Source organism: Callospermophilus lateralis, chromosome 4 (assembly GCF_048772815.1).
Source record: "Callospermophilus lateralis isolate mCalLat2 chromosome 4, mCalLat2.hap1, whole genome shotgun sequence".
In the NCBI taxonomy this organism is placed as follows: Eukaryota; Metazoa; Chordata; class Mammalia; order Rodentia; family Sciuridae; genus Callospermophilus; species Callospermophilus lateralis.
Window position 1 is genome coordinate 162,436,278 of NC_135308.1, and position 26,041 is coordinate 162,462,318.

The 26,041-nt window shown below is 54.6% G+C and overlaps 1 protein-coding gene across 1 annotated transcript; it reads left to right on the plus strand.

Moving 5' to 3' along the window:
• The first annotated feature begins 196 nt into the window (after positions 1-196).
• On the plus strand, positions 197-26,041 carry Samm50 (SAMM50 sorting and assembly machinery component). Its single transcript, XM_076855457.1, has 15 exons — positions 197-375; positions 2,195-2,305; positions 2,951-3,052; positions 5,512-5,599; positions 7,855-7,961; positions 8,442-8,572; positions 8,774-8,861; positions 11,069-11,197; positions 12,486-12,557; positions 13,267-13,353; positions 15,175-15,245; positions 17,617-17,684; positions 20,751-20,897; positions 21,526-21,667; positions 25,858-26,041. The coding sequence occupies exons 1-15, from the start codon at positions 355-357 to the stop codon at positions 25,901-25,903; spliced, it is 1,410 nt and encodes a 469-aa protein (XP_076711572.1). The 5' UTR covers positions 197-354; the 3' UTR covers positions 25,904-26,041.

Consider the following 26,041-nt stretch of genomic DNA (forward strand, 5'->3'; position numbering starts at 1 on the left):
CGGAGGACCCCGAGGCGGGCCCCATCTCCCGCGGACGCCCACGCCTCACGCCCGGCTCCCGCGGAGCCACACGCAGCCCCGCCCTCCACACCCCCCGCAGCTTCCCCCGCTAGGCCTCCCGGCGTCCGTGTGGGCATCCGGGTCACGGCTCACACGGGCCAATGAGCGAAGGCATATGAGCCGGGGGCGGGGCGTAGCCGGGGCATCATGGCCGCCCCCAGCGCGCCGCTTCCGGGGGCTTGAGGGAACTGCGCTGACGGGCAGCTCGGCACCGCGGACGCGCCCCGTGCACTCACCAGCCGAGCGTTGGTCTGGCCCGGGCAGGTCCGCAAGGCGGCGGCTGGAGAGGGAGCCATGGGGACGGTGCACGCCCGGGTAAGTGGCCCGAGTCCTAGGGGACCGGACGGGCGGGCGGGCACCGCGGGGGGACGCTGCCGGGGCTGTCCGGGGTCCCCAGAGAGCGCGCGCCGAGGGTGGGGGCCGGCCGCGGGCAGGTCACCTCGGACAGCGGGTCCCGCGGACGTCGCAGCGGGAGGCCGACGCTGGGGGAGGGTCGTGACTTGCTCAAGGTCACTCAGCGGGACTCCGGCACTTGCCGCGGTGACCTCAGCTCCCCGCGCTCCGGGCCGTCGTGGCCACGGGGACAGCGCGTGAAGTCCGCGGGAAGGCGGCCCGCCCGCTCCGTCGCTGCCGCCTGCGGTTCTTGGCCTGCCGAGCAGAGGAGTTTGGCCTCAGAGACGGGAGGGCGGAGGGGCCGCAAATGGACGGAGGAGAGAAAGTGGCCGGCGACCCCGAGTGACTCTGCTCGCGAAGGCCAAAGCAGGGGAGGCTTCCCTCCCGAGCCAGTCACAGCAGTCCGTCCGTCCGCCCGTCCGGGGACCCGTGGTGGTGTCCTCTCTTCGGCTGGTGCAGGAGCTCAGCCCAAGCCACTGGCTTCCCCGGTTTTAGTGGACAGTTCCTTATCGGGTGCTTGGAGCATGATAACTGCTGGCCAAACTGCTCTCCTTTTAAAAATCTTAACCGAAGGCCCGATAATGAGTAATTGGTCCAAGGTCACACGGAGCTACAAAATGTCCCAAAATTCAAGACTTCTGGAGTCTGGACCCGACACTAGTTTTCTGCTACAGTATGGATTGTTTCGTGAGCCTAACTCAGAAGTTTTCAATGGTTCCCAGTTAACATCCAAAAGAATTTAGTATGGACGCTCAGCCTGGCTTCCAGAATTGGAGTTAACTCCCTTCACATGTTTTTCACTCAAACCAAATAGCATTGCCTCTGACATGTTCTTTGGACTGTGGTCCTCCATTTAGTCCCCCTTCTGCCAATCACTTCCAAACCCAGCTTTACCTAGCAAACTATCTCCATCTTTAGATCTCAGTTCAAGCTGACTCTTTTCTCCCTCTCATTTGGCTGTACTACCACCTCCTTGCCTTTCCCCCTCGAGGAGGGAAAGGCAAGGAGGTGGTACTTTAGTCCCATTTGCTTTTTATCTTATTAGATTCTAGGAATAGGAACGGCAGCATATTTGGCTTGGGTCATAGCATCTTGAGTCGTGTAAGCCTTCATTCATTTATTCAACTAGTATTTACCAATGGCCTACTGTGTCCTTGGCCAAAAACAAACTTGGCTTTTAAGGAACTGTTTTGATGTGAAAATTGCTGCTCTGTTGATTAATTTATTGACAAAAAGTGTCTTCAGTTCTTTTAATTCAGTATTTTTCTCATATTTGAACAGGACTCAGAAAATATTTGGCATAGTATTTGCATGCTTATGTGAAGCAAAAGCTTTGCAAAACAACAATTATCACTAATATCTGCTATGGTACAGGCTTTTCCATTTGATACTAGTCTGTGCCACTTTCAAGATGCTTCCTAAGTCATTGCATTTATTTTATATCCTTTCACCACTGCCTTGCCTAGTGTCTGGCATTTGGGGCTCATGAAAAAATGGGTTGGCTGATAGCTCGCTTGACTTAAAGGCTGGAGACCAGATCCCAACGTTTATTTAAATTCATTTTAGCAAACATTTATACTCCATGCCTTTTCTTCCAGACCCTGCAATGGAAATACTGTGAGGGTGAAGGTCTTGGAAGTGCCTGTCACATAGCAGGATCGTGAGAATCCTATTGATGAATGTATGGATCTCCATTAGTGAAACAGGTCATTGATTATTTGTGGTTCCTCCCCGCCTTCAGAGTTTAGAACCTCTTCCGTCAAATGGGCCTGATTTTGGAGCATTAGGTGAAGAAGCTGAATTTGTTGAAGTTGAACCTGAAGCTAAACAGGAAATATTGGAAAACAAAGACGTGAGTTTATAGTTAGATCTCAATGTCATTATTACTGGAATGTTCACTTCCGTACACTGCTGGGGGGAGGTGGGCAGAGTTAACCTGCAACCTACTACAACAAGAAAGACTGCTGACTCCAGGAAAATAGTTGCCAGTTGTAGAGGAGTCCTTTTCTTTTGCTGTTGTTTATGTGGGCAGTCTAGGCAAACACGTTTTTGTGTTCTATTAAAGAAACCAAAAGTATTTAGAAGCTTGAGCCTGCCTTTCTGGCTCTTCCCAGAGAGGATGGGAAGGGCCTTCTGGTCATGCTGTATGAGGTCTGAACATGACCCACACAGTTTTTAAGTCGGGGTCCCAGTGCTCAGGAGTGTGCTGGGGAGGGCTGGGGCCTCGGGCCATCCTGTGCCTGCCTGTGCCTACCTGTGTGTAGGCTGAGGGGGTCCTGGGTCCTTGGGCTGAAGACACCAGATCTCTGCAGGAAGTCCAGACCTGGCAGAGGTTAAGCCTGAGTGGGAGGATCTTTGACAAAGTGTCAGAAATAAGATTAAAATCCAGGAGTGAGAAATGTGGGTTGTTGAACTTGAGGAACACCTTGAAGTTGGTTTCTGATGCTTGTCTTTAGCCTTGATGAGTAGTCACTTGTCTTCTGTCCTTCATGTTTAGGTGGTAGTTCAGCATGTTCACTTTGATGGCCTTGGAAGGACTAGGGATGACATCATCATGTGTGAAATTGGAGATGTTTTTAAGGCTAGAAACCTCATTGAGGTGAGTGGCATCTTTCCTTGGCATTCTTTTGGGTCCTGTCTGAGGAACTTGTGATTCCCTGGCACCTCACAGCTTGGAGCACCCCACCACAGCCCCCTGCTGAAGGCTGCCACCCACCCAGAGGGGCCTGGGTTCGGGTGCCCCCCACAGCTCCCCATGTCTGTGCATGTCCTACCTCCTCTCATTCTGGAAAAGGTGTCTGTCTGTCTGTCTGTCTGTCTGTGGCCATCTGTCTGTGTTTCATGACTTTCCCACCTGAGGAGCCTGTGGAATTGGAGCCACCCCTCCCAGCTCTGGGCTGAGTGCTCTGGTGCCAGCTGCGCATCCTGGCCGGCCATTCCCTGGGTCCTGGGGAGGTCTCTGTGGAGCCGTCTCTCTCCTGCACTGCACCCTCTTTCTGCTCACCTGTGGCTTCCTCCTGTGAATCTGTGCGTGGGATCGCACTGATCAGACCTGGGCAGAGGTCACCTGTCCTCATGGTCTGATCCAGCTGCTTCTTCCTGTCTCCTCCTTATCAACCTTTGAGTGGCATTTGACACTGTGGACCATTTCCACTCCCAAAAAATGAAGTTTACATTTTTAACAGACTAAGGTAACACGATATATAAACCCAGTTAAATTTAAAAGGTGTGAAGAATGGACAGCGCAGAGGCACTGGAGTGAACATGCCCTTTCCTGCCACTCCCAGCCGGTTCTCAGAGGTGATGTGGCTGAGGCTCCCGTGTCCTCCCAGCCTGTGTGTGGATAAACACACACAACCTTCTTACACTAGCTCCGTTCTCTAGTTTCCTGCACTGTCCTTGTCATCGGCAACTATGACCAGCTTGTGCCAGGCTGTGGGTGCTGTGGTGCTTCATTGAAGGGACTTGTGTCCCCACTGATGGCCGTTTAGATGAGTGGTTCTGCTCTCACGGCACCTGTGTTGAGCATCTCGTTCCTGTCTTGCAAGCGAGGATGCATCTGCAGGTTAGAGTTCTCAAAACCCGGTGCTGCCAGGTCCAAGGGAGCGTGCGCTGCCACTTAGCACCGCCACCAACGCCTGGCCATCCGCACTCCCGCAGCACAAGGAGGGTCGGAGTCCACCACTGAGTGTTGTCTCACCTAAGTTCTTGCCAGTCTGTTAGGTGAAACGATGCCTTGTCATCGTTCTGATTTGCTTTTTTTTAATGAGGCGTGAGGTCACTTTGCCCTGTTGTTGGCCCGGTTTCTGCTGGGAGCTGCCTGCAGGTCTTTCTTCTCCACGGGCTCTGAGGCTGTGTTGGTTTAGGAGGGCCTTCCTGTATTACATGTCCCTGTCACTCTGTGGCACGCACTTCCTGCTTTCCTCCTGAACACATCTCCACCTTATCTCCGCTCTCTTCCCTGGGCGTCCCTTCCTGGGTGCCTGCCATCTTGTCATGGTCACTGTAAGGTCTGTGTCAGCCTCTTTCCCTGCCACCACCCTTCAGCCTGGTGTCACCTCTAAGCGCATCCACAGCCCTGGTTCCAGCCAAGCACCGAGGTGGTCAGCTCAGCTCAGCCTGGCTGTGCACCGGCCTCCTGGACCCTGCCTGTGTCTGGCCACAGACATCCCGCTATAGGGCACATCCGGAGTCATAGTCTTGCCAGCCCTGCCCTGCTGTTCCTCATCTCTGTGACTTCTCCAAGGGCGCTGATCTCTAGCCAAATGCTAAGCCTGAGCTGGAAATCTCAGTTTCCTCCATTCAGTCAGTGTCCGTGGCCTCAGCCTCACCTGTGAGATGACTGCCCCCTGCCGACCTGCCCGCTGCCTGGGCTGGGTCAGTGCCGCCCCAGCTCCCAGTCTGCTGCAGGGGCCTCCTGCTGCCCTGTTGCCGCCATCCCCCTGCTCGCAGGACTCCAGGCGCCCCGGCCCAGCTCCTCCTGCAGGACCCTGATCCCCCTGCAGGGGAGAGCCACATCTGCCTGTCACACAGTCCTGTCCTGGCTGCCCCTTGCTTGTCCTCCAGTCAGCATGGCTCCTGACATGGGGGGGACTGCTGTTGACAGCGAGGAGAAGAGGCGTTGGGTGGTGGCTAGAGATGGTTTCCACCTGAAACCCCCAGACAGGCCTGCACACACACAGGCAACAGATGTCCCTGTCACCAGACGTCCCCACAGTGCACACTCGCATGCCGTCCCCTGTGAGGCCTGTGCTGCCTGTGGGCCTCCGCTCTCCCACCCGAGGCTTTCTCCTGTGTGAGCCATGCCCCCGGCCTGGCCTGCGCTTTTTAACTTATTTTTCATTTATTTTCCGCACAGTCAGGGATTGCACTTAGGGCCTGTGTGTGTGTCCCCTGGAGCCACGTCCCCCACTTGGCTGGCACTGGGAACAGGGTTTGTCACCACACCGCTGCTTCCTGTGTCTGGCCTTGGTGATTGTCTGCTCTCGCTGCCCAGGGGCAGTGCAGCCTGCTCTGGGGCCACGTGTGTTCCTGTACCTGCTGTCTTCCCTCTCACAGGTGATGAGGAAGTCTCACGAAGCCCGCGAGAAGTTGCTTCGTCTGGGGATCTTTAGACAAGTGGATGTCTTGATCGACACCTGTCAAGGTGCGCACTGTGGGTGTGTTTTTGTGAGTCCCTTCCATCCATCCTCCAGGGTCAAGGGGCAGCTGTGTGGCTGTGTACAGGGTGGTCTGAAGGCTTCTGAGCTAGGTCTTGGGCATCTGCAGCCCAGGGAAGAAGCTGTTTTTTGTGTCTAGGGTGGGAGGAGTAGTGAGCTCAGAGGACATTGTTGTCTCAGCCCGGCTACTCAGGCTCTGGGGAGGGTACTGGAGGCGGGAGCCAGGCCCCTCTCAACACGGGCAGCTCAGAGCTGCTGAAGGAGCTCTTGGTGGAGCCCCGCTGAGTGGGTGCTCTGAACAGGGGGAGTCTGGTCTGTGCTTTGGCTTTGCTCATCCCTGGCGTGCTCGGTGGCTGTGGACAGATCTCAGCTGAGTCAGTATTTACTCTTGTACCAGGAGCTCTGCTGTGAACCAGGCCCATGAAGGTGTGAGGGTGGCGGGGTGGGGTTCCTTACACCTGTAATTCCAGCAGCCTGAGGCAGGAGGATCCCTAGTTCAAGCCTAGCCTGGGCAACCTCGAGGGAACCTGTCTCAGAGTAAAAATAGAGGGATAGAGCACTTAGCATAAGTGAGGCCTTGGGCCTGATCCCTGGTACCACAACACACACACACACACACACACAAACACACAGAGCGTACACGTGTAGATGCATACCCGTCCCAAGTGCTGGGCTCTGCACTCTCCTCACATGTCACTGGCCAGGGCTGAGTCCCACGTGTCCATATGTGAGGGGGCAGGGAGGTGAAAGGTGAGGCTTTGCTGTGATTGCAACAGTGGCTCTCTGCGTGGCCCAGACCAGCAGTGGCGCTGTCACCTGGCTGCTCCGTGGAAACGCAGGTGGATGGCGGCAGAAGCTGCGCGGAGGCCGGGGGCTGCCTTCTGTGGCGTGTTGCTCTGAGGCCTGGTAAAGTTGGGGAGTCCTGGACCAGTCAAGGCAAAGTGAACTCCACGCACCTGGGTGTTGCCAGAGGGTGGTGCCCGGAAGACCCTGTGGCAGGTGTTCTCATGCTCTATCCAGTTCAGGGGTCAAGAGCCTGCGAGGTGTCGTGCTGCTGCTGTTGTAAGCACTTCAGCTGGTGAAGCCAGGGCTCTGAGCAGCTCAGGTGGCTTGCCCAGGTCCACCAGGCGAGTCATGGAATTCCGGCGCCCAAGGCCTGGGCCCACCTGGAGGTGCTCTTCTCGGTAGCAGGGACTTTGGCCTTTGGTTGTGGCTCTCGCCCCTCTCTGGTCTTGGCCTGGCCTTGCGCCTGGCTGGGCCCTCCTGTTGTCGGTTCTGGCCCTGGCTGCATACTGGGGTGACTTGGGAATTGAGAGTGGCTTAGGGCAGCAGAACCACTGTGTGTGATACTATGCAGACATGTCCTTATCCCTTTGTCCAGACCCATGGTGTCCAACACCAGGGGTGACCCTAGACTGGCTTGATAATGACAATGACTGGTTGTCAGTGGTGGCAGATGCACCATGTGAACATGAGGGAGAAGTGTGAGGGGCAGGACAGGGCACGTGGGAACGCTGTGCTTTCTAACACCAACAGTACTCTAAAAATAAAGTCTGTTAACAAAAACCAAAATGACCACAAGGCTCCACCCTGGACCTGCTGACATCTGAGCATCTGGATGTCTCCATGGCAGCCAGGTGTCCAGGAGAGTGAACACCTGCTCTTTGAGAGCAGGAGAGGCCACATCCCCACATAGCGCAGCCCCCCTGACACGCCTCCCTCTGCACATGCCACCCGTCCTTGGTGGGCCAGGAGGTCTTTGCCCCGAGGTTACGGGCAGCTCATACCCTGTTGGATGGAGGACAGAACTACCCCTGTTGTTTAATAATCTGATAAACAATATCTTGTTTCTTTTTGTGTATACTAAAAGTCCTCATTGTTCCGTGAATTGTTGTTGTCACATGTTTTAATGTCATTTGAATTGGGACTCCGGAATATTTTCAAGGACCTCCCTGATAGGGGAACATATTTTGTTACAAATATGGTTTGTTGAGCAGGTAGGACTACTTACAGTGATGCCTCCTTGCAGCAGATGTTGCTGTTTGGGGTGCCCTGCTATGGACGGGTTTTTGGCCTGGGGTGTCCTGGCTCTGTGTGGGCGTGCCTTACTGCAGGTGGACGGCATGTTTTCCGGAGGAGATTATTTATAAATGAGCCACAGATCCCGGTTTGTTCAGCAATAAGACCCAAAATGAAAGCACAGCTTCCAACTGTCTCTTGCTTAATGTCTTGGCTTCCTTAGGTGATGATGCACTGCCCAATGGGTTAGACGTCACCTTTGAAGTGACTGAGCTGAGGAGGTTGACGGGCAGCTACAACACCATGGTGGGGAACAACGAGGGCAGCATGGTACGTGGGCCACGCGCGCCTTTCCCTTCTCGCCCTGGGATTTTGAGGTAGGAGCTTTTTACCTGTGGCCGCCTCTGGCAGCTGATGGCAGCTTCCCACCCGCTGCTCGTGTCTTGTCCCCCAGTCTGTTTATCCGCAGCTTGGTTTCAACCTCCTGGTCCATTAGATGGTGTTCTGAGTGGCTGGGTGACAGTGTTACCGCCAGTGATTAGGAATGCTGTGGAGAGGGTTCAGATTCCGAGTTCCTAGTTCAGCATCAAGACTCAGATCTGTAGCGCTTGTGTCCTTGAGTCGCGTAGTGGGCAGGTCCGCTTGTGCCTCACAAGGCGTGCCCAGCAGGGCCGTGTCGTGAAGCGTGCGGTGACCACCAGTGCAGGCCCCATGCGGCAGACTCTGGTTGTGTTCTCGGGACCGTCCTGCACCCATCTTGGTCTTTGGGAACAGTGACATCCTTGCTGCTTTTTTTTCTTTTCCTTCTAGGTGCTCGGCCTCAAACTCCCTAATCTCCTAGGACGAGCAGAAAAAGTGACTTTTCAGTTTTCTTATGGAACAAAGGAAACTTCCTACGGCCTGTCCTTCTTCAAACCACAGCCTGGAAACTTCGAGAGAAAGTAGGAAGCCAACCTGGTCCCTGACTGTGGTGGCCTGGTGTGAGATTAGAGAGTCGCGTGTGCGGAGCAGCTGACATGTTCAGCTCCTGCTTCTGCAGTGGAGTTGCTGGGGACAGCCGCAGGGTAGCCAAGCCTGTTGAGTGAGATGTGCGCCGCAGGCCACTGGCTCAGCAGCTAAAGCTCTATCCCATTGCCTCCTAGTTTCTCTGTAAACTTATATAAAGTTACCGGGCAGTTCCCGTGGAGCTCACTTCGGGAGACAGACAGAGGAGTGTCCACAGAGTACAGTGTAAGTACCCCCAGGTGTCACGTGTGTGTGTGTGCATTTGAAATGCGGTGTCAGCCATTTTCACTGATTGCCAAGGATAGCCAGAGCTGGGCAGGAGGGCATAGACTCCGCCCACCCAGCTGCTTCTTGGCTGGGCGCCTGTGACCCAGCTGGTGCAGGCGGCCAGGGAACACAGGGTGGCCCTTGTCCACCTGATCAAATGCCTTCTGTGCGCCCTGCTGCCCGTGGCCCTGGTTGTTCTTTCCTGTGCTTGTTGGGAGCAGCAGTGTCTGATAGCAGAGTCACTGTGCTTCACTGCAAGGTTCTGTTACTGTTTCACACTTACAGTGTGTCTGAAACCATGCGACTAGGCGACAGATGGAACTGGCGTCATCGGCCCGTGTGTTGACTTTAAGAGGAACTGCTCTTTCCCCTGCATCCTCCACTTCTCCTTACGCGTCTCCTCCTTTCCAGGCCCTAGTTAGGGGAGAAGAGCCTTGAGCACAAGCAGTTTTCCTAGAGTAGGTCTCTCCTCTGCACCCTCGTCCTCACCTGGGGGCTCCTTGGAAATGCACACTCCCAGGCCCCCGGGAACTGCCCTACCAGAATCTCTGGGAATGGGCCAGGAAGTTTTTGGCTTGGACTCTCCAAAACTGCTGAAACTGGGGAGGCAGACTGCATGGGCTTGACTTCCTCTGTCCCTGATGGTGGTTTGTCCTTGAACAGAGTTTCTGTCTTTGATGAGTATCAGGGTAGTGCAGTCCCTCAGTGCTGCTGTGAGGGTCACAGGGCCAGCAGGTGCAGCTCCTAACAGCATGACAGTAGTGGGCCCTGAGGCGCTGGATGCCCTGCCTCTAAGTGTAGCAGGCGGAGGTCGTGCAAGTTGCAGCTTGCAGCAGGTGCGCGCAGGTGCAGGGTGTAGACGGCCCCAGAGAGCATCGTGCTGCTGCTCCCTGTTCTGGTGTGGAAGGGAGCAGCGCTCAGGATCCTGCTCTGATGCAGTCCCGGTGTGCCCTAATGTGGGCTCTCATGGGGACGCTCTGGGGCATATGCTCTTCTCTGCAGCCCTGGTCCCCCATCAGGTCACCTGAGGGAGCCAGCAGTGGTTAGGCACCTGGAGCTTCCTTACCTTCTCCCAGCCTCCCTCCTTCATCTCTCTTTCCTGAGCCTTGTTGGAGAACCGATGCTAGGAAAGCCAGGGCGCTGTTCTGAGTAGGAAGAGGCCTGAGGCTGGAGCTGGTGGCTCTGAAGTCGGAGGAGCTGAGCTCCTGGAGGGAAGGACTGGGTCATGCCCACTGTGGTGTCCTTGGGCCACATGGAGTGGGGCTTGCTGCTGGCCCCGTGAGCTCTGACAGTGCATGAGGGGCATCAAGTAGGTCTCTGAGTGACAGTGCCTTTCTTCTCAAGAGCTCTCTTACGAGGAACAAGGGGGCGATTTAGGTAGCTCCCACAGGCATCTGGGAAGGCACCCGTCCTAGGGCCCCAGGGGCTGCTCCTCCCGTCAGCCCCTGACTCCCCAGTCTGCACGGTGCCTCGTGGGTGCAGAGGTGGATGCCCCACCCCTGCATGCTGGAGGGGTGTTCTGGGCTTGCGCTGTTGTGCCCCACCCTGGGTGCCCTTGGGTTGTCCTGCAGGGAAGGGCTTCAGGGAATGCCCTCTGGGAAGCTTGGGGTTACATGGCTTCCTTGCAAGAGTTACGTCACCATCAAACTTCCCAAAACCACCGGGCAACATTGGTCACTGTTCAGAGAGCTGGGCATTTCTGACACAGAAATCTGGGACTGCATTCTTCCATGGCTTTGGGGACAGTGTCAGGCTGAGAGGCAGGTGTCCTTTGCCTGGAGCCCAGGGTTCACGGGCTTCAGGCCTCTGACTGCAGGAAGGATGCTCTCAGCTCGTTCTGACTTGGTCTCCTGTTCCTCTGTGGTTGATACTGGATGCGTGGTCACCAGGGTTGGTACATGTCATACCTGTGTGGTGTTCCCTCTGCGAAGAGTTGGGGAAACTGCTGCACCTGCCGATTCAAAGACTAGACCGCGGCCCTGTCCCGCACCTGGACCTTCCGTTCAGATCCCAGCTTGCGCCCGCTTCCTCTTTTCCCTTTCTCCCTCCGTCCCTTTGAAGATGGTTTTTAATGACTTGGAGATGCCCCATTGCAGAAGTTGGTTTGCACGACTTTCCTGTGTGCGAGCCGCGTAGAAGGATGAGTCCTCTCCCCTGTGTTGCAGTTTCCCATATGGAAGACCAGCCACACCGTCAAGTGGGAGGGCGTGTGGCGGGAGCTTGGCTGCCTCTCCAGGACGGCGTCTTTCGCGGTGCGGAAAGAAAGTGGGCATTCGCTGAAGTCGTCCCTTTCAGTAAGGACTTTTCTCTTGGAGTGTGTGATGTGTTGACAGCTGTATTTTGAGAATCAGTGTTGGGGCCCACAGAGAAGTGCTGCGGAGGTCTGGAGGCCGAGAGGTGGGTCTTGGCTTCCTGTGAGCTGGAGATCCCCTCCTCCTGTTGTTTCTCTAAGTAACCGTGGAGAAGGCGTGACTAAGAGCTAGGTGTGGCCACATGCAGTTACAGGCCACACCTGTAACCCTAGCAACTTGAGGGGCTGAGGCAGGAGGATGGGAGTTCAAAGCCTGCCTGGGATACTTAGTGAGGCCCTGAACAACTTGGTGAGACTATCTCAGATTAAAAATACAAAGGACTGGGGATGTGGCTCATTGCTAAAGCACCCCTAGGTTCAAACACCAATACAAAAAATTAAAATAAACTGGTTCCAGTGGTGCATGGCTGCAGTCCCAGCGACTTAGGAGGTTGAGGCAGGAGGACCACAAGTTCAAAGCCAGCCTCAGCAACTTAGTGAGGTCCTAAGCAACTTAGTGTGACCCTGTCTCAAAGTTTAAAAAAAAAAGGTGAGGAGGCTCTGGGGATGTGGCTTAGTAATTGTAATACTGGTAGCCAATCCCTGGCACCAATAATTAAATAAATAAAAACAGCTCACTATGGATTATTTATTTATTTATTTATTTTGGTACTGGGGATTGATTCCAGGGTGCTCTACCACTTAGCTACCAGCCCTTTTTAGGTTTTTTTTTTTAATTAGTTGTTAATGGACCTTTACTTTATTTATTCGTATATGTACGTGGTGCTGAGAATCAAACCCAGTGCTTCACTCATGCTAGGCAAGCTCTCTACCCCTGAGCCACAACCCCAGCCCCAGCCCTTTTTAGTTTTTATTTTGAGAAAGCCTCTTACTGAGGTGGTAAGGTTGATCTTGAACTTGCGATCCTCCTGTCTCAGTTTCCCGATTCACTGGGATTACAGGTGTGTGCCACACGCCTGGCTGGAATGTTAGCTTTTAGAAAGAATGAGAAAGCTGGCTGAGTTCACTTGGGCCAGGGCTCTGGACTCCTTGAGAGGATGGGGCGACCAGGTGGCTTGGAGACTCCAGGAAGCAGAGGAGCTTCCGCGTTACTATTACTCAGTTGAACTCAGTGTGCTGCTGGGCTCCCTGGTGTGGAGGCCTGGGGCCCTGGGAGGGTGGGCGGGTCAGCAGTGCAGGGCTCGGCTCCACCAGTGCAGGTCAGCGCTCAGGGCTCCTTGCTCCTGGAGAACTGATCGAGGCAAAAGTGTCCTGGTGCAAATTTCTTCCAGCACGCCATGGTCATCGACTCTCGGAATTCCTCCATCTTGCCCAGAAGAGGTGCCCTGCTGAAGGTGAACCAGGTAGTGTCCTTTTGTTGTGGCCTCTCAGGGCCAGCACCCGTGGGAAGTGGGTCACAGTGGTCATTCTGATATCCAGCTTCTGCTTTTATGGTGCACTTGAGTCTAACAGCTGGAGTGTGGGGCTGCGGTGGGGCTCGGTGCCACCAGCACTGCAGAAACAAAATGGCCTGCAGGGTGACAGCCCTGCTCACAGGGCCCTGGCCCCGGTGCTGCTCTCTCCACAGTCCATTCCTCTGTCTTCACAGAAGCTGGGGTGGGGACGGGCCACGGGGACTTTGGTGTGCTACATGATAGGCCAGAGGGGAAGAAAATCCAGGGCAGGGCTCCATCCTGCGTTCGAGGCCTCCAGGCTGGGCCAGCAGCGGCTGCAGGCCTGGGGGTTGTGCAGGGCCGGAGGCTGGAGGGCGTGGAGGACAGCTGCAGACAGAGTCTCAGGTCCAGGGGTCCCACTGCAAAGGCGCCGGCCTTCCCCAGTGCGTTTCCTGGTGCTGGGCTGCCGCAGGCCCTGTCCTCTGCCAGTTCTACAGCGTGTGCTGCATAGTGCGTCTGCCTCCCACGCGTTCAGTGTCGTGTCACCCTCTGCAGCCATGAGGACACGGCTTCCAGGAGACAGTCTTCTTTTGACTTCTAAAAAGTGCAAACAGCAGTTAAGTTCTCGCAGAGCCCTGTCCTGGTGGCCTCTGTGTGAGCCTGCGGGTTCTCCCCACAGGAACTGGCCGGCTATACTGGCGGGGACGTGAGCTTCCTCAAAGAAGACTTCGAGCTTCAGTTGAATAAGCAGCTCGTGTTGGATTCGGTGAGTGTCCAGCTAGGACACGGCCACCTGGGTTGTTCCTGTAGTTTGGAATCCTGGTAAATCTCAGTCCCTGCGTCACTAAGGCACGTGGGTGGAGACCTGGAGCCTGATCTTTTGTGCTTAACCAGAATCACAGGCACCTTAACCAGAATCACAGGCACCTGAGGAGCAATGACAGTCACTTCGTTAGAAAACAATCTGCTCATTTTAATCTAGAGGACTGTGAGAGGGCCTGTCCTTGTCATCTCAGGCCACAGAGGCAGTGTGACCTGACGTGGAAGTGTCTCCTTTCCCTTACAAGGTCACTTCCATGAAAATGCTTTACTGTGTTTTCCGGATCACAGGGTTCTGGGTGCTTCCAGAATCTTTTTTTCTTTTCTCTTTATTCCAGTTTGGTGGTTTACCCTGATTGCTCAGGAAGTGAGGAGTCTGAATTTTTTTTTTTTTTTGGGGGGGGATACTGGGATTGAACCCAGGGCCTTGGGCATGCAGGGCAGGCACTACCCACTGAGCTGCATCCCCAGCCCGAGGAGTCTGTATTCTGATGCAGCCAGTGGAGCCCCAGGTCTGCAGCGTGGGCTGATCTGTGGCGTCCACCCCCTGCCCTAAGCCTCTCCTGCCCTAAGCCTCCCTGCCCTAAGCCTTGATGGCCAGGGTGAGCTCACAAGATGGCCAAGCCGCTGCCTCCAGGTGGTCTGTGACCTCCTGCTACTGCTGCTGTTCAGGTCCAGTGCGTTTCCCCTGCTGTGGCCATCCCAGCTAAGTGCCACAGAGGCCGCTGCTCGTCTCTGTGGCCCTGTTCACCGAGCTCTTTGCTGCTGTCCTTGACTTCATTATTGTGTTTTTTTTTCCTACCCTTCATCTTCTTTTGGGTGGCTCTGCCTCATGGGTGTGCTATCCCCTGGGTTCCATGGCTCTTCCCCCTCTGCCCAGTCTCCCAGGGCCTCCTGGGCTACCTCACGTGTGCCCAGAACACTTAACACTAGCTGCCACCAGGCAGAGTCATGGAACACAAAGCCTGATTTGCACTGAGGTGTGGCGTAGGTCAGGTGACTTGCTGACAGCAGGTGGAAGGGGTTGTACACACGCCTCCGCCTTCGCACCACTGCATTCCCTGCGGCCTGCTCTGCCCACACTGCCCAGTCCTCATCTCTATCTGAAAAAGAAATACCTGAGCAACTTTGAAGGACTTAGGAATTGGCAGGGCAGAGAGACGGGAGATGAGCTGGCGTGTGGGGCCCGAGGGTGTGGCATGGAGGAGCAGAGCCCAGTGGGTCTGATGGGGGATTGTGTGCTGTGAGGACTGGGTCTCTGAGCGAAGGCAGGTGACTGCCTCCTGACCTGTGAGCTCTGGGGCTCTGTCCTTGAGGGCGGCTTGGAGGGGTGCATCTCTCTACCTTATGATTGTGGGAGCATCATAGCCTGGACTTGCTGCTACGTTCTGGGTGCTCACAGGGTTCTGGGTGATCCTCCTGCATTTCCAGGCCAGGGCAAAGGCCTGCCAGGTGCCGGGTTGCTTGACCAAGGTGCTGGTCTCCCTCACCTGTGAGCCCAGGGCTTGTCCTGCCAGGCCTTGCTTCTCATCCTAGAGTAGGGGGTGGTCAGTGGAAGGAGCCGCTGGGCTTCAGTGTGGCTTTATTTGCCATTCGAGGTTGTCTTGAATGAGTTCTGCAACCCTGCAGCTCGGCAGTCTCCCTCTGCCACCCTGGAACCTGAGGGCAGAGCCCTTGTGCCACATGTTGGGGTGGGGCCCGCCTTCCGTCTGCTGATGTCTGCGGGATGAAGGAGACACTGGGGACGTAACTGTCTGTGTTGCCACAGGTATTCTCAGCCTCTTTCTGGGGTGGAATGTTGGTGCCTATTGGTGAGAAGCCATCGAGCATTGCCGACAGGTAAGTATCAGGGAGGGGAGTTTGCGGGAGTTTCCCTTGGGTCTTTTGCTTGGTTTCTTGGGGGTTTTTATTTGCTTGCTTGTTTTGTTGAGATGGGGTCTATCTAAGGTGGGAGGCAACTCCTGATCCTCCTGCTGAGCCTCCCAAGTTGCTGGAGTTACAGTCTATGCCATGGTGCCCAGCTGGTTGATTTCTGACAAGATATTTTAGAAGAGTTTTATCATTAGAAGAGCAAAATTCCAAATTCTACTTTGCTTTTCTTAAGCTAATTTTGAAATGCACACTATACCTGGTACTTTTTTTTTTTGCTTTGTGTTATTCATTGTATCAAAATTTTTGCAATGTTCCTTTTAATTGTGAAAGAATATGGTTCAGGCTTGTTGTAGAAATTTAACATTCAAGGGAGTAAGAATCCCAGGCCTACTCAGAGGGAGTGGAATCGACCTTGGAGACTGATTCCTTTTGTCTGCTTTGTTGTGTGTGTGCATGCATGACATATATCAAGTTGCTAATATACTTTTACATAAATTTTGTGTCAGTGCTTTTCAAAAAATTTTGAGGAAATTATAGGGTCGTCCTTCACTAGGTCACGAAGAGTGTCTTAATTAGTAGCATTTTAATGGCGGACAGTGTTTTGTTATTCAGATATATTGTAACATTGTAGTCTGCCTTGTATCATTGGCTATTTCAGTTGTTTCTAATTTTGTGATTTTTCTAGAAAACACTGTGACAAGTAACTTTGTAAACAAGTTGTTCATCTTACTTTCTGAGAAGAGCTTCCTGGAGGTGGGCCTGGAGGCAGGTTAAGAATGTTGCCAGGTTCTGCTGTTTAGAGAGCCCAGGGCAGTTTCCACCTCTGCCGGCAGGGCCTGAGATTGTTCTTAATGCTTGGAAATTGTCATTGGGGGCACGGAATGGTCTTCCACCTATATTAGTTAAAATGTGCTTTAATGTATGCTGGCTCAGCCTTTTTGGATGGTAATTTGGGAGCATAGAAATCCTAAATTTATAAACTCTGGGACTTAACAGTTTTCACATCATGGATCTAGTTTTAAAAAACATAAGAAGGACTGGGGACGTGGCTCAGTGGCAGGATGCCGAGCCCTGAGGCCCTGGGTCTCATCCCCACCATGGCCAAAAACCAAAGAAACTTTGGTAAGTGTGCAGAGATTTATGTGCAAAGATGGCCACCCCAGCATTGCTGTAGTCAGACGTTCACAGCCGCCTCAGGGAGGCCGCAGCAGGGCAGTGGTGGGAGGCCAGCACAGCCACCTAAGGGAAGGCTGCTGGTTATTAAAATCCGGAGGTAGACGTCCCGATTTTAAATTGGGGTATGTTGAGCTGGTCCCCTTCTGAGTAGGGTGGAACTCCAGGGTGCACAGGAGGTGACGGGTATAGTGCCCAGGGCCTGGGAGTCGGCCCCAACCTGGACAGTGGCCACCTGGAGACGGGGATGCCGTGGGCGGGAGCATGGGGCCTTTCACGTGTGCTCTGTGCTCTCTGGATCGCCTGAGTGCTTTCAGAAGAGGGGGCCGGCTGCTTGTTTCTGGGATTGATGTTTGTGGGTCTCAGAGGAGGTTTGCTTGGGGCAGTAGCTGCAGTGGCCCTGCCAGGAGGAATACCTGCTGCTGCTCTTATCTGGAGTCGCTTTTAGTTGTTATCATGATCTAAAGTTAGGTTTTGAAAGGTTTGGTCTTAGAGAATGGATAGGATTTCTGAGAAACTTTATTTTCAGTTGTAATTGGACACAATACCTTTATTTTATTTATTTTTATATGGTGCTGAGAATCGAACCCAGTGTCCCCTGCCTTGGAACTACCTGGGCTCCCACATGGTAGGCAAGCGCTTTGCCACTGAGCCACAATCCCAGCCCCTAAGTAATTTTTAAATCATCATTTACTTTTATTCAGGTTTTATAAGAAAGAAGATTTCCAGTCAATTTGAAACACAGACAGAATTAACTTAAAAATCATAAGCCCTTTTTTCTAATTAAAAGTCATCATAGAAAACGTGAAAAGCACAGTCTGTGTCCTTTCAGTGCTGTTTCTGAGATGCGGGGCTGGACTGTCCTGCTTTTTACCTTCTGCTCCACTGCGAGGGCATCACGTGGGTGGAGAGGACCTGGGGCCAGCACCCTGCGGCTCTCCCCCAAGGCCTGGGTGTCTCCTGCGCATCTCCAGCAGCTGTTGAGGCTTCAGCCTGGGGCGGGAGGTTAGAGTTTTGGAGTTCCTGGGTCTTGTGAGTGCCTTCTCCAGCTCTGGGTGTGGCGATGGCGTGGAGCATCCCCAACCAGACACGTGCTCCACCCTTTCAGCCCATCTTGGTTTCCCCCGTGAGTGGCCGGCCTCTGACACGTGCTGTCTCGCCCTAGGTTCTACCTCGGAGGACCCACCAGTGTCCGTGGATTCAGCATGCACAGCATCGGGCCCCAGAGTGAAGGTCTGTCTTTCCCCAGAGCAGTGCCCCGTTGAGGAGGCAGTCACCGCTTGTCCTTGAAAGTGTGCGTGTGCGTGTGCTCACGTGTGAGAGTCAGTGATGGGTGTCCTGCTCCTCAACAGTACAGTTAGTGCCTGACCCAGAGTTCACCAGGCAGCAGACGTGGAGAGTGGAGTGGATTACAGACGGATGGGAAAATGTGTCGAGCAAAAAGCATCGGGAAGTGGCCCGCGTTTCACACCTGGCGAGAACCTGAGCACTTGCTGGTGTATCTTTTTAGGTTCAGATCTGTGTGTCTTTGTGCTTTTTGTTTTGTTCACACACTGATTTTTAACTTGTCTTGCTCACCACCCCACATAATAAATAACGCAACAAGTAATTTTTATGGGAATAAATACAATTTTTTAAAATTTTGAGATGGGCCTCGATAAGTTGTTGAGGCTGGCCTTGAACTTGTGAACCTTCTGCCTCAAACTTCACAGTAACTGGGTTTACAGGTGTGGCCACTTGTGCTGAGTTACTTTATCATTTTTAGTGAATGTCTATTTCAACTTTTTTTAATATTTATTTTTTATTTTTAGATGGGCACAATATCTTTATATTTTTATGTGGTGCTGAGAATCAAAACCAGTGCTTCATGCATGCTAGGCAGGCGCTCTGTGGCTGAGCCCTAGCCCCAGCCCCGATTTCATTTTATTAACATTCTATAATTGTTTTTAACTAAGAGAATTTATTCTTTGTTTCCTGGGCTGTTGGGTTTGGAACCCAGGCTTTATTTTTTAGTCTTAAGACAGAAAAATGGAGCTGAAAGAGCAGAGGGCCCCTCTGTGACAGCACTTTGTATCTGGTCATTTGTTACAATCCAGGAACAGTGCTGGCTTCACCAGCACAGTGCCTGGTCAGGGTCACTGTTGGCATGGCACATTCTTTGGTTTTGATAAATGCAAACTGTCCAGTGCCCAGCTCTCTGGTGTCAGAGTGTCCCTGCCCTGGAACTCCCTGGGCTCCCTGCACCCCATCTCCCCACGAGCCCAGGCCTCTGCAGCGCTGGGCTGCAGTCGGGCATCACCATGAGTCGTTAGGGCTTGGCATCCCCCCAGTGAACTTTCTGCCCCATTGTGAAATGTTCTGCTGATCTTAGTTTCACAACGCCCGCTCCACCTTCATCCATCACAAGCAGTGACTGCGCAAGAGAGATTTTTTTAAAGGGTAGAGTGTCTCTTTTTGCTTGTTTTTAGAGGGCTTTAGAGTGTCATTTTTAGAACAATTTGGAGATTCATTTTATTCTTTTTCTAAGCAAGTGTGACCTGCTGATTCTGTGGAAGTTTAGCGGGCTCCACTTGGCATTGAAAGTAACTCAGTGAAAGTAACTTCCACTGCCGCCTGTCCCGGAGGGATCGCAGGATTCTGGGGCGAGGATGTCAGCACCTTGGTGTTTCTCTAAAGCAATTTGATGTATCATGAGCCTTAAAGTCTTTATTTTTGGAGACTATCAGTGATATCCCCAAACTGGAAACTAGATAGCCAGATGCCCATCAGCACTGGGACAGGCAGTCGGTGATGCCTTCACAACAAGATGTGGGGATCGGTGCAGCCACCAGCCGAGGGATTGTGTGCGGACCCCAGGAACCTGCAGAAAGCAGGCAGACTGCGCCTATGGGTGCTCCACGTAGGCCAAGCCTGCTGGTAGAGGAGCTGCGTTGGCGTGGGTGGTGGGTGCCATCAGAAGGGAGAAGGTCTTTAATGAAAGCCGGAAATGTCCACTGTGAAGGAATTAGAACCCCATCTGACACTAGGAGAGAAATGGAAGTTTTGGTCCATTTATGTTGTAATTCAGGCATAAAAGCCTTATCTTTAAAGAACATCAACATTAGGAGAAAGAACATTAAACTGGGAAACAAACTACACTAAGAACTCTGAGTGTGTGTGTGTGTGTGTTCATATGGGTTATGTAAAGCTACATTTAATCATACGTTATTATTTGCTGGAGGAAAAAACAACAGGCTACTAGCTGGTTGTATGTGTGGGATGAGAAGATCTCCATTTTTCCTACTCTTCTATGGTCATGGGATTTTCTACAGAGTGTATTTCTTTTCTCTTTCCCTTTCCCTTTTCCTGTGATGCTGTGGGAGCCAGGCCTGTGCACAAGGCCAGTGCTCTGCTGCAGCTGCACCCAGCCCCGGGGTTGCTTCTCATCAGGAAAAGCTTCCTGAGAACAGCGGGAGGCAGCTCGGGAGGAAGGGGTGGCTGCTGCCGCCTGGGTCCTGTTTCCCTTCTGGTTTCAGTGCTGAAAGGGCCAGAGTGATGCAGGGCTCTTCAGCAAATAAGCAGTGCCGACCTTGGGTTGACCTATTCATGGTCCCTCATTTGAGGGACTAAGATACTTTCAGTGGTATTTTGTAACAAGAATACAGGGGCTGGGGTTGTGGCTCAGCGGTAAAGTGCTCACCTAGCACGTGTGAGGCCCTGGGTTCCATCCTTAGCACCACATGAAAAAAATAAAATAAAAGTATTGTGTCCAACTACAACTAAAAAATAATTTTTTAAAAAAAGAGTATAGACAACAAGGTCGGAGGGATTTTGGTGGCTTTAATGTTAAATGTAATGGGTAGGAGCGTTTTTAGAAATAAGGAAAAAGTGAGTAGTCAGGTTTAGGGAAAAGTAACCTTTGTCCAAAAAAAAATAAAAGTGCAGGTGATCTGAACCGCTGACTAGCAGCCTGTCCCCTGGGACGGGCTCCTTGCCTTTGGACAGACTCTGCAGCTGTTTCCAGAAACGGCAGGAAGGTTGGTGAGCAGTGTCTGGATTGCCAGGAGGAGGTGTGTATGCAGTGAGGCCCCCAGGCCCTCCCTGGTTCCTTCATTCACAGATGGTGAACATGACCCAGTGCTTTCTTTCTTGAACTCTACTGCTCCCCTCCCCCCAGTTATATCAAATTGTAAAACCAGGAGAAAAGAGGCCTCAGCAGGAGTGGGGGCTGTGGCCAGGAACCCGAGCGTGAACGGCACCGGCCCGTGACGTGGCAGTGCAGTGTTGGTTTGTCAGCTGCTCCTGTTCTGCCCTTCGCAGGGGACTACCTGGGAGGAGAGGCCTACTGGGCTGGCGGCCTGCACTTGTACACCCCGTTGCCCTTCCGGCCAGGCCAGGGCGGCTTCGGAGAACTTTTCAGAACCCACTTTTTCCTGAACGCGGGAAACCTCTGCAACCTCAACTACGGTAAGACGCACTCCCGTGAGCTGCGCGGGACCGAGGTTTCGGAGTTCAAGACCCCAGCACACAAATAGGTGGCTCTCTTTTTAGATTATATAGTATTTAAATTTAGGAACCCAGCTTTTCTTAGTAAAAATCTAACTACACATAATATAGTGCCCAGAAAAAAGTTGTTGATCAAATGAACAAATCATTCGAGAAATACAGTCATCCTGTCTAACAAAGGAATAAGCTCTGTTCTCGATTCTTCAACACACACGTCCAGAGCACGGGTGAGCACAGACGTCAGGGCCCCAGAGCTGCACGGGGACCGTCCTGTTCCTGGGGAATGCAGTCCAGGACAGGCTCACAGCAGACACATACATCCAGGGGACCTACCTGGAAAGTCCTGTGGAGACGCGGCTCTCAGCTGGGGCCTGGAGTAGGGCTTCCCAGGTGGCCAGGGGCCGGGGCTGGGCAAGCTGAGTGAGAAGCCTGGCTTCCGGGACTTAGAGCAGCGGTGGCCCAGGCTCTCATGGCTGGCTTTGAAATGACCACAGGGCAGAGGAGGAGGATAGCGAGCAGCAAGACTTGTCTGTGGACAGTTCTGACATGACCCCATACAGGCTGTTGTCACATGTCCTCTCTCTTTCAGGGGACGGTCCCAGAGCCCACATTCGCAAGCTGGCCGAGTGCATCCGCTGGTCGTACGGAGCGGGCCTCGTCCTCAGGCTCGGCAACATCGCTCGCCTAGAGCTCAACTACTGCATCCCCATGGGAGTGCAGCGGGGTGACAGGTGCGTGCAGGGCGCCCACAGCCGCGTGCCTCTCTGGGGTCTGTATTTTTGGGTGTGGTTAATCATATCAGTATCTTTTAAGAGCAAAGATTTTCGGAGAAATCAAATACTTAGCCAAAGAATAAAAGAATCCATGGATTTTCCTCCAGTTGGTCTCTCTTCCAGTTTGGAGGTGCTCAGCCCCACTTAGGTGCTCCATGCCTGTTGGCCCAGGGCAGTGGGAGCCCTCTCCTCTGGCCGGGCATTACTGGTTCTGCTTGCTGAACACAAGGTGGCGTTGCTGGTTCTGGCTTTGCAGGCGGGGCTTGAGGCCTCTGGAGGAGGACAGTCCTGCGGCCTTCTTCTGGTCCAGGGACGTGCCATCTGGCCTTTTTCTGGTGCTTCTTTTTTGTAGGAAAGATTGCCAAGTAGTTATCCCTTGGTTTCTGCCATAAATTGGTTCCAGGACCCCCGTGGAGACAAACCCCACATGTGACTGGCCTGTGTGCACTGTGCGGTGTTCAGGCAGGTGTTTGGGCAGCATGTGCGCATGCCTTCGGGGCCCCAGCCCTCCTGGGTGATGTAGCGCCCAGTCCAGGGCTCGAAGGGAGTTCAGCATAGGACTTGGCCGTGGGAAATTCATGTTCTGCTTTCTAGGAACTTTTTTTCATGTTATTTGGCTGCAGATGGCAGGATCTGTGGATGCAGCGTCCACTGACGTAGAGGCTGTTAGGTGGACGGATGTGCTCAAAACGCAGTTGTGGAGGTCAGGCCCACATCTGGCATCACTGGAGTTTCAGGAAATGCAGAAGTATTGGCACAGTGGTGTGCACTGGGCGGCTCAGGCTGCCACCGCCACACTGTAGGCAGGGTGGCTTTGACAGCAGACATGTCACGGCTGCAGAGCCGAGGTCCAAGATGGGGCGCTGGCAGGGTGGGTCCCTGACTTGCAGAGGGTCGCCTTCCCATCACAGCCTCATCAGGAGGGAGCCAGCCAGAGCGCTGGAGCCATGAAGGGGCTTGAGTCCCACCAGGGGACCCTCCTCCAACCACGGCCACACTGTGGGCTGGGACCTCAGCATAGGAACTGGGGACACGCACTCCCTCAGCGTCTGGGCGTGTTCCTGTTATTTTGGGTGTGGCCGTGCAGGGCTCTGGCTTCATTGTTTTCTCTTCATTTTTGGTCTTGCTTATGCTACCCTTGAGCGGCGGTGTCATCTCAGTGCCACCTCCTGACGCAGGGACATGCAGCACTGTTTACCCCTGTGCTCTTCCTGCAGCGTCGTGGGGATGGTGCTGTGGGGACCGCCCACTAGCAGCTCTTCCCCAGCCTCGATGCTCGGGCGCAGTTGAGCACCTGCCACCCACATTCCTGATAGTTCCTACTGTGTGGGAGAGGGCGAGCGCCTCCCCTCGCTGGAGGGCTGGCTCGGCCTCTGCGCTGTGTCCGGGGCGCTGCCAGCACCTCAGACTGCCTCGGCTGCTCCGTGGAGCCCCAGCCTCTCTGCTCCCCACCTCCCTGTTCCAGCACAAGCTAAAGCTGCAAAGGGTTTAATAGCATAGGCTATGCCCATGTGTGCTCTGCAACCGGGCCAGGCTCCTTGGTATGGCCGTGTGACCTGAGGCGAGTGACTTAACCTGTCTGTCTCTCCTGGAGAGTGGACAGTAACGATTGTGGACCCTTGTAGAGTGAGTGCGTGCAGAGGACCCTGGACTGAGGCTGTGGCTGGAGAAGGTGGTGGTTCTTCCTGTGGCTGCTGCTGCTGTGCCCACCACGCCAGGTCTTCCCTGTGTCCATCAGGAGGTGCTTCCCTTTCCTCCCATGTCACCCCGGGTTCCGCTGTCTGCTGTTTGTGACGTGCCACTCGGTGCAGAGCGAGGGAAGGGCTGGAGCCTGGCGGAGCCCCAGCAGCGGTGAGCAGGTTCCCCTCGCCTGTCCACGCTGCTTTCCAGAGACTGTTCCCACTGCAGATGGGGTCCTCGGCCCCCCTGCACTAGCAGCCCCTGTGTGTGACACTCTGCAGGTGGTGCTGGAAGTGCTGTGACAGGGCACTAGGGCCAAGAGGCTGGAGTGTGGCCAGCACACACGGCCAGGTTCCTTCCCCGGTGCTGCAAAGGCTGTCAGAATAGGGATATGGGGGAGCGCATTTCAGATGGTGATGTGCCCTGGCACTGCCTGGAGGTCCTCCAGGAGCCTGGGGACAGCAGGGTCTGGGAGCTCTGGCAGCCACCACCCTGCAGTACCGACAGAGGCCACTGGGTGTCAGCGTGCCCCAGCCGCCGCGGCTCTGGGAGCACACCATCCGCTCTGCTGGGCTTGGCGGCTGGCCCTGCAGCCCTCAGTCCCCTTGCCCTGGAACAACCTGAGAAAGACGTTTCAGAGCCTGATTCCAAATGTGGGCTCCCAGGAGACGGCAGCGCCGGTGTCCGTAGGCCAGTGCAGGGGAGCCTTGACCCGGGTGGGTGGCGGCTGTGTCTGTCATGGGCCGGGAGTGCCGTCCAGCATCCTTGAGTCGCCTTTCCCACTGTCCCCGCTGTGGCTCAGGGTGAAGTTGTCTATCCGAATTGGAATCCTGTGAGGTTGGGCGGGTGCTGCCCGCGGGAGGTCATTCTAAACCTGGGCAGCTGGCGGATGGGAACAGTGAGCGTGGTGGCCTGCGGGTACCTGTAGTTTCCGGAGCTGCCTGGGGCACTGCAGTCTCAGGGGTGTCTTTGGAGCACAGTCTCTGGAGCTGGGTGACACACAGGTACCCATCTGGGAGCGCGTTCATGGCTAGCCATAGGGAAAGAGACCTTCTCAGGGTGTGTGGAGGGGCAGTAAGAGGCCCTGCGCAGCGGGAGCTGATCCGGACCTTCCTGAAGGACAGTGGGCCAGGGAGGACTCTGGCTGGAGAGCAGGGCCAAGATGTGCCAGTTTGTGGCGTGGCTGGACATGGGCACTTGTTCAGTAGGGGCAGGGGCCACACCAAGGAGCCTGAGCTTGATGTCCCTCTGCCTCCTAGCCATGGGGCGTGTCCCCGGGGGTTCACAAGGTTTCCGAGTCTGGATCTCAACTTCGTTTCCATTGCTGAATTCCTGGAGCCTAGAGCAGCGCCTGGGGTTTGAGTGGCAGCCAATGAAGATGCCCTGGCACATGGCGGGATTGGACACAAGCCACCAGTGGTTGGAGCAGGCGGGCACCTTCAGTGTGACCTTGCCGAGGCCCGGATGCTGTGCTGTGTGCGGGGCGGAGGCAGGAGAGGCTATGGGGGCTGCACAGGACAGTGGTGGTGGCAGTAGGGAGAGGTAGAGGTGGCCACACCTGGCCCTGAAGCAGGAGGAGCAGGCTCAGGAGGCCATCCTGAGGGTGCCGCGGCTGGGCATGGCCTGGTGTGACCTTCAGGGTGTTTTTTTTTTTGTGACTGGGTGGTCTGTGCGCTGCCCCTGCACAGTGGTCTGTGGCTGGAGTGAGCCTGTGCTGGACACCGTCCTCTCCCGGGTTAGGAGGCCAGGTTGGCTTGTGCCCGCTAGTTGTGTGCAACTCTCTTTGCAGTGGCCTTGGCGAGGGCTGCGTCTACACTGGTGGCGTGGAGCCCGGCGCGGCTCTCGGGCCCGTACGTGGACAGGCGGTTCCAGGGCCGCGCAGGTTTCGGCTGTGCTCTTTGCCGTTCCGGCCTGTGGGTGGGGTTGGCTGTTGCTCACGCAGGGACTTCTGGTTAGTGGCTGCTGCTGGTGGTCAGGAGGGTGGCGCTCCTAATACCAGCAGCGCGAGCATCACCTGCAGAGTGCCAGCTTGTGGCCGGCGTGACAGACATGGCACATGATGTGACCCTTTGCATCCGTCCCATCCTGGGTTGGAGCAGGTCCAGGAGGAGGCCCAGCTCCACCTGTGAGGCTGTGACCCTGGGATCTGGTCTTGTGGTCTGGGCCTGTCCTGGGTCCTGTGCCCTGTCTCCACTCCCACCCCACCTCACCCTGTTGTTGCCCCTGGGGAAGGTCAGGAGGCAAGGAGAGAGCCGTGGAGGGTTCCTGTCCTCTTTCCCTTCGTCCTCCAGAGTCTGATTCTGGGTCTGGCCAGGGAGGAAGCAGGGCCTGGCGGGTTTGGGGGAGGGGGGCTTGGCTGGCGGGCAGGGAGGAGGCCTGTGGAAAGCAGGGTGCCCGGGTGCTGCTGAGAGCCACACCTGGGGTCAGGCCTAGCAGGGCTGTTGCGATGACCGCTTCCTCTTTTGCAGGATATGTGACGGTGTGCAGTTTGGAGCTGGGATACGGTTCCTGTAGCTGGTGCACCCTCCAGAGTACCTTGGGGACACAGGCCACTGGAGTCACCTGTGCCACACGCCTTCTCAGGGGGACAGTCGAGGGTCTTGGGCCACGGCTCTGCTGGAAAACCATGCCAATAAATTTTAAAGACAAACA

Excerpts from the sequence above, each read along its gene's own strand:
- Samm50 (XM_076855457.1), top strand. The coding sequence starts at position 355 with ATGGGGACGGTGCACGCCCGG. Across the intron at positions 376-2,194 it reads TGGGGACGGTGCACGCCCGG|AGTTTAGAACCTCTTCCGTC; the intron begins GTAAGTGGCCCG and ends CCCCGCCTTCAG. Across the intron at positions 8,573-8,773 it reads CCTGGAAACTTCGAGAGAAA|TTTCTCTGTAAACTTATATA; the intron begins GTAGGAAGCCAA and ends ATTGCCTCCTAG.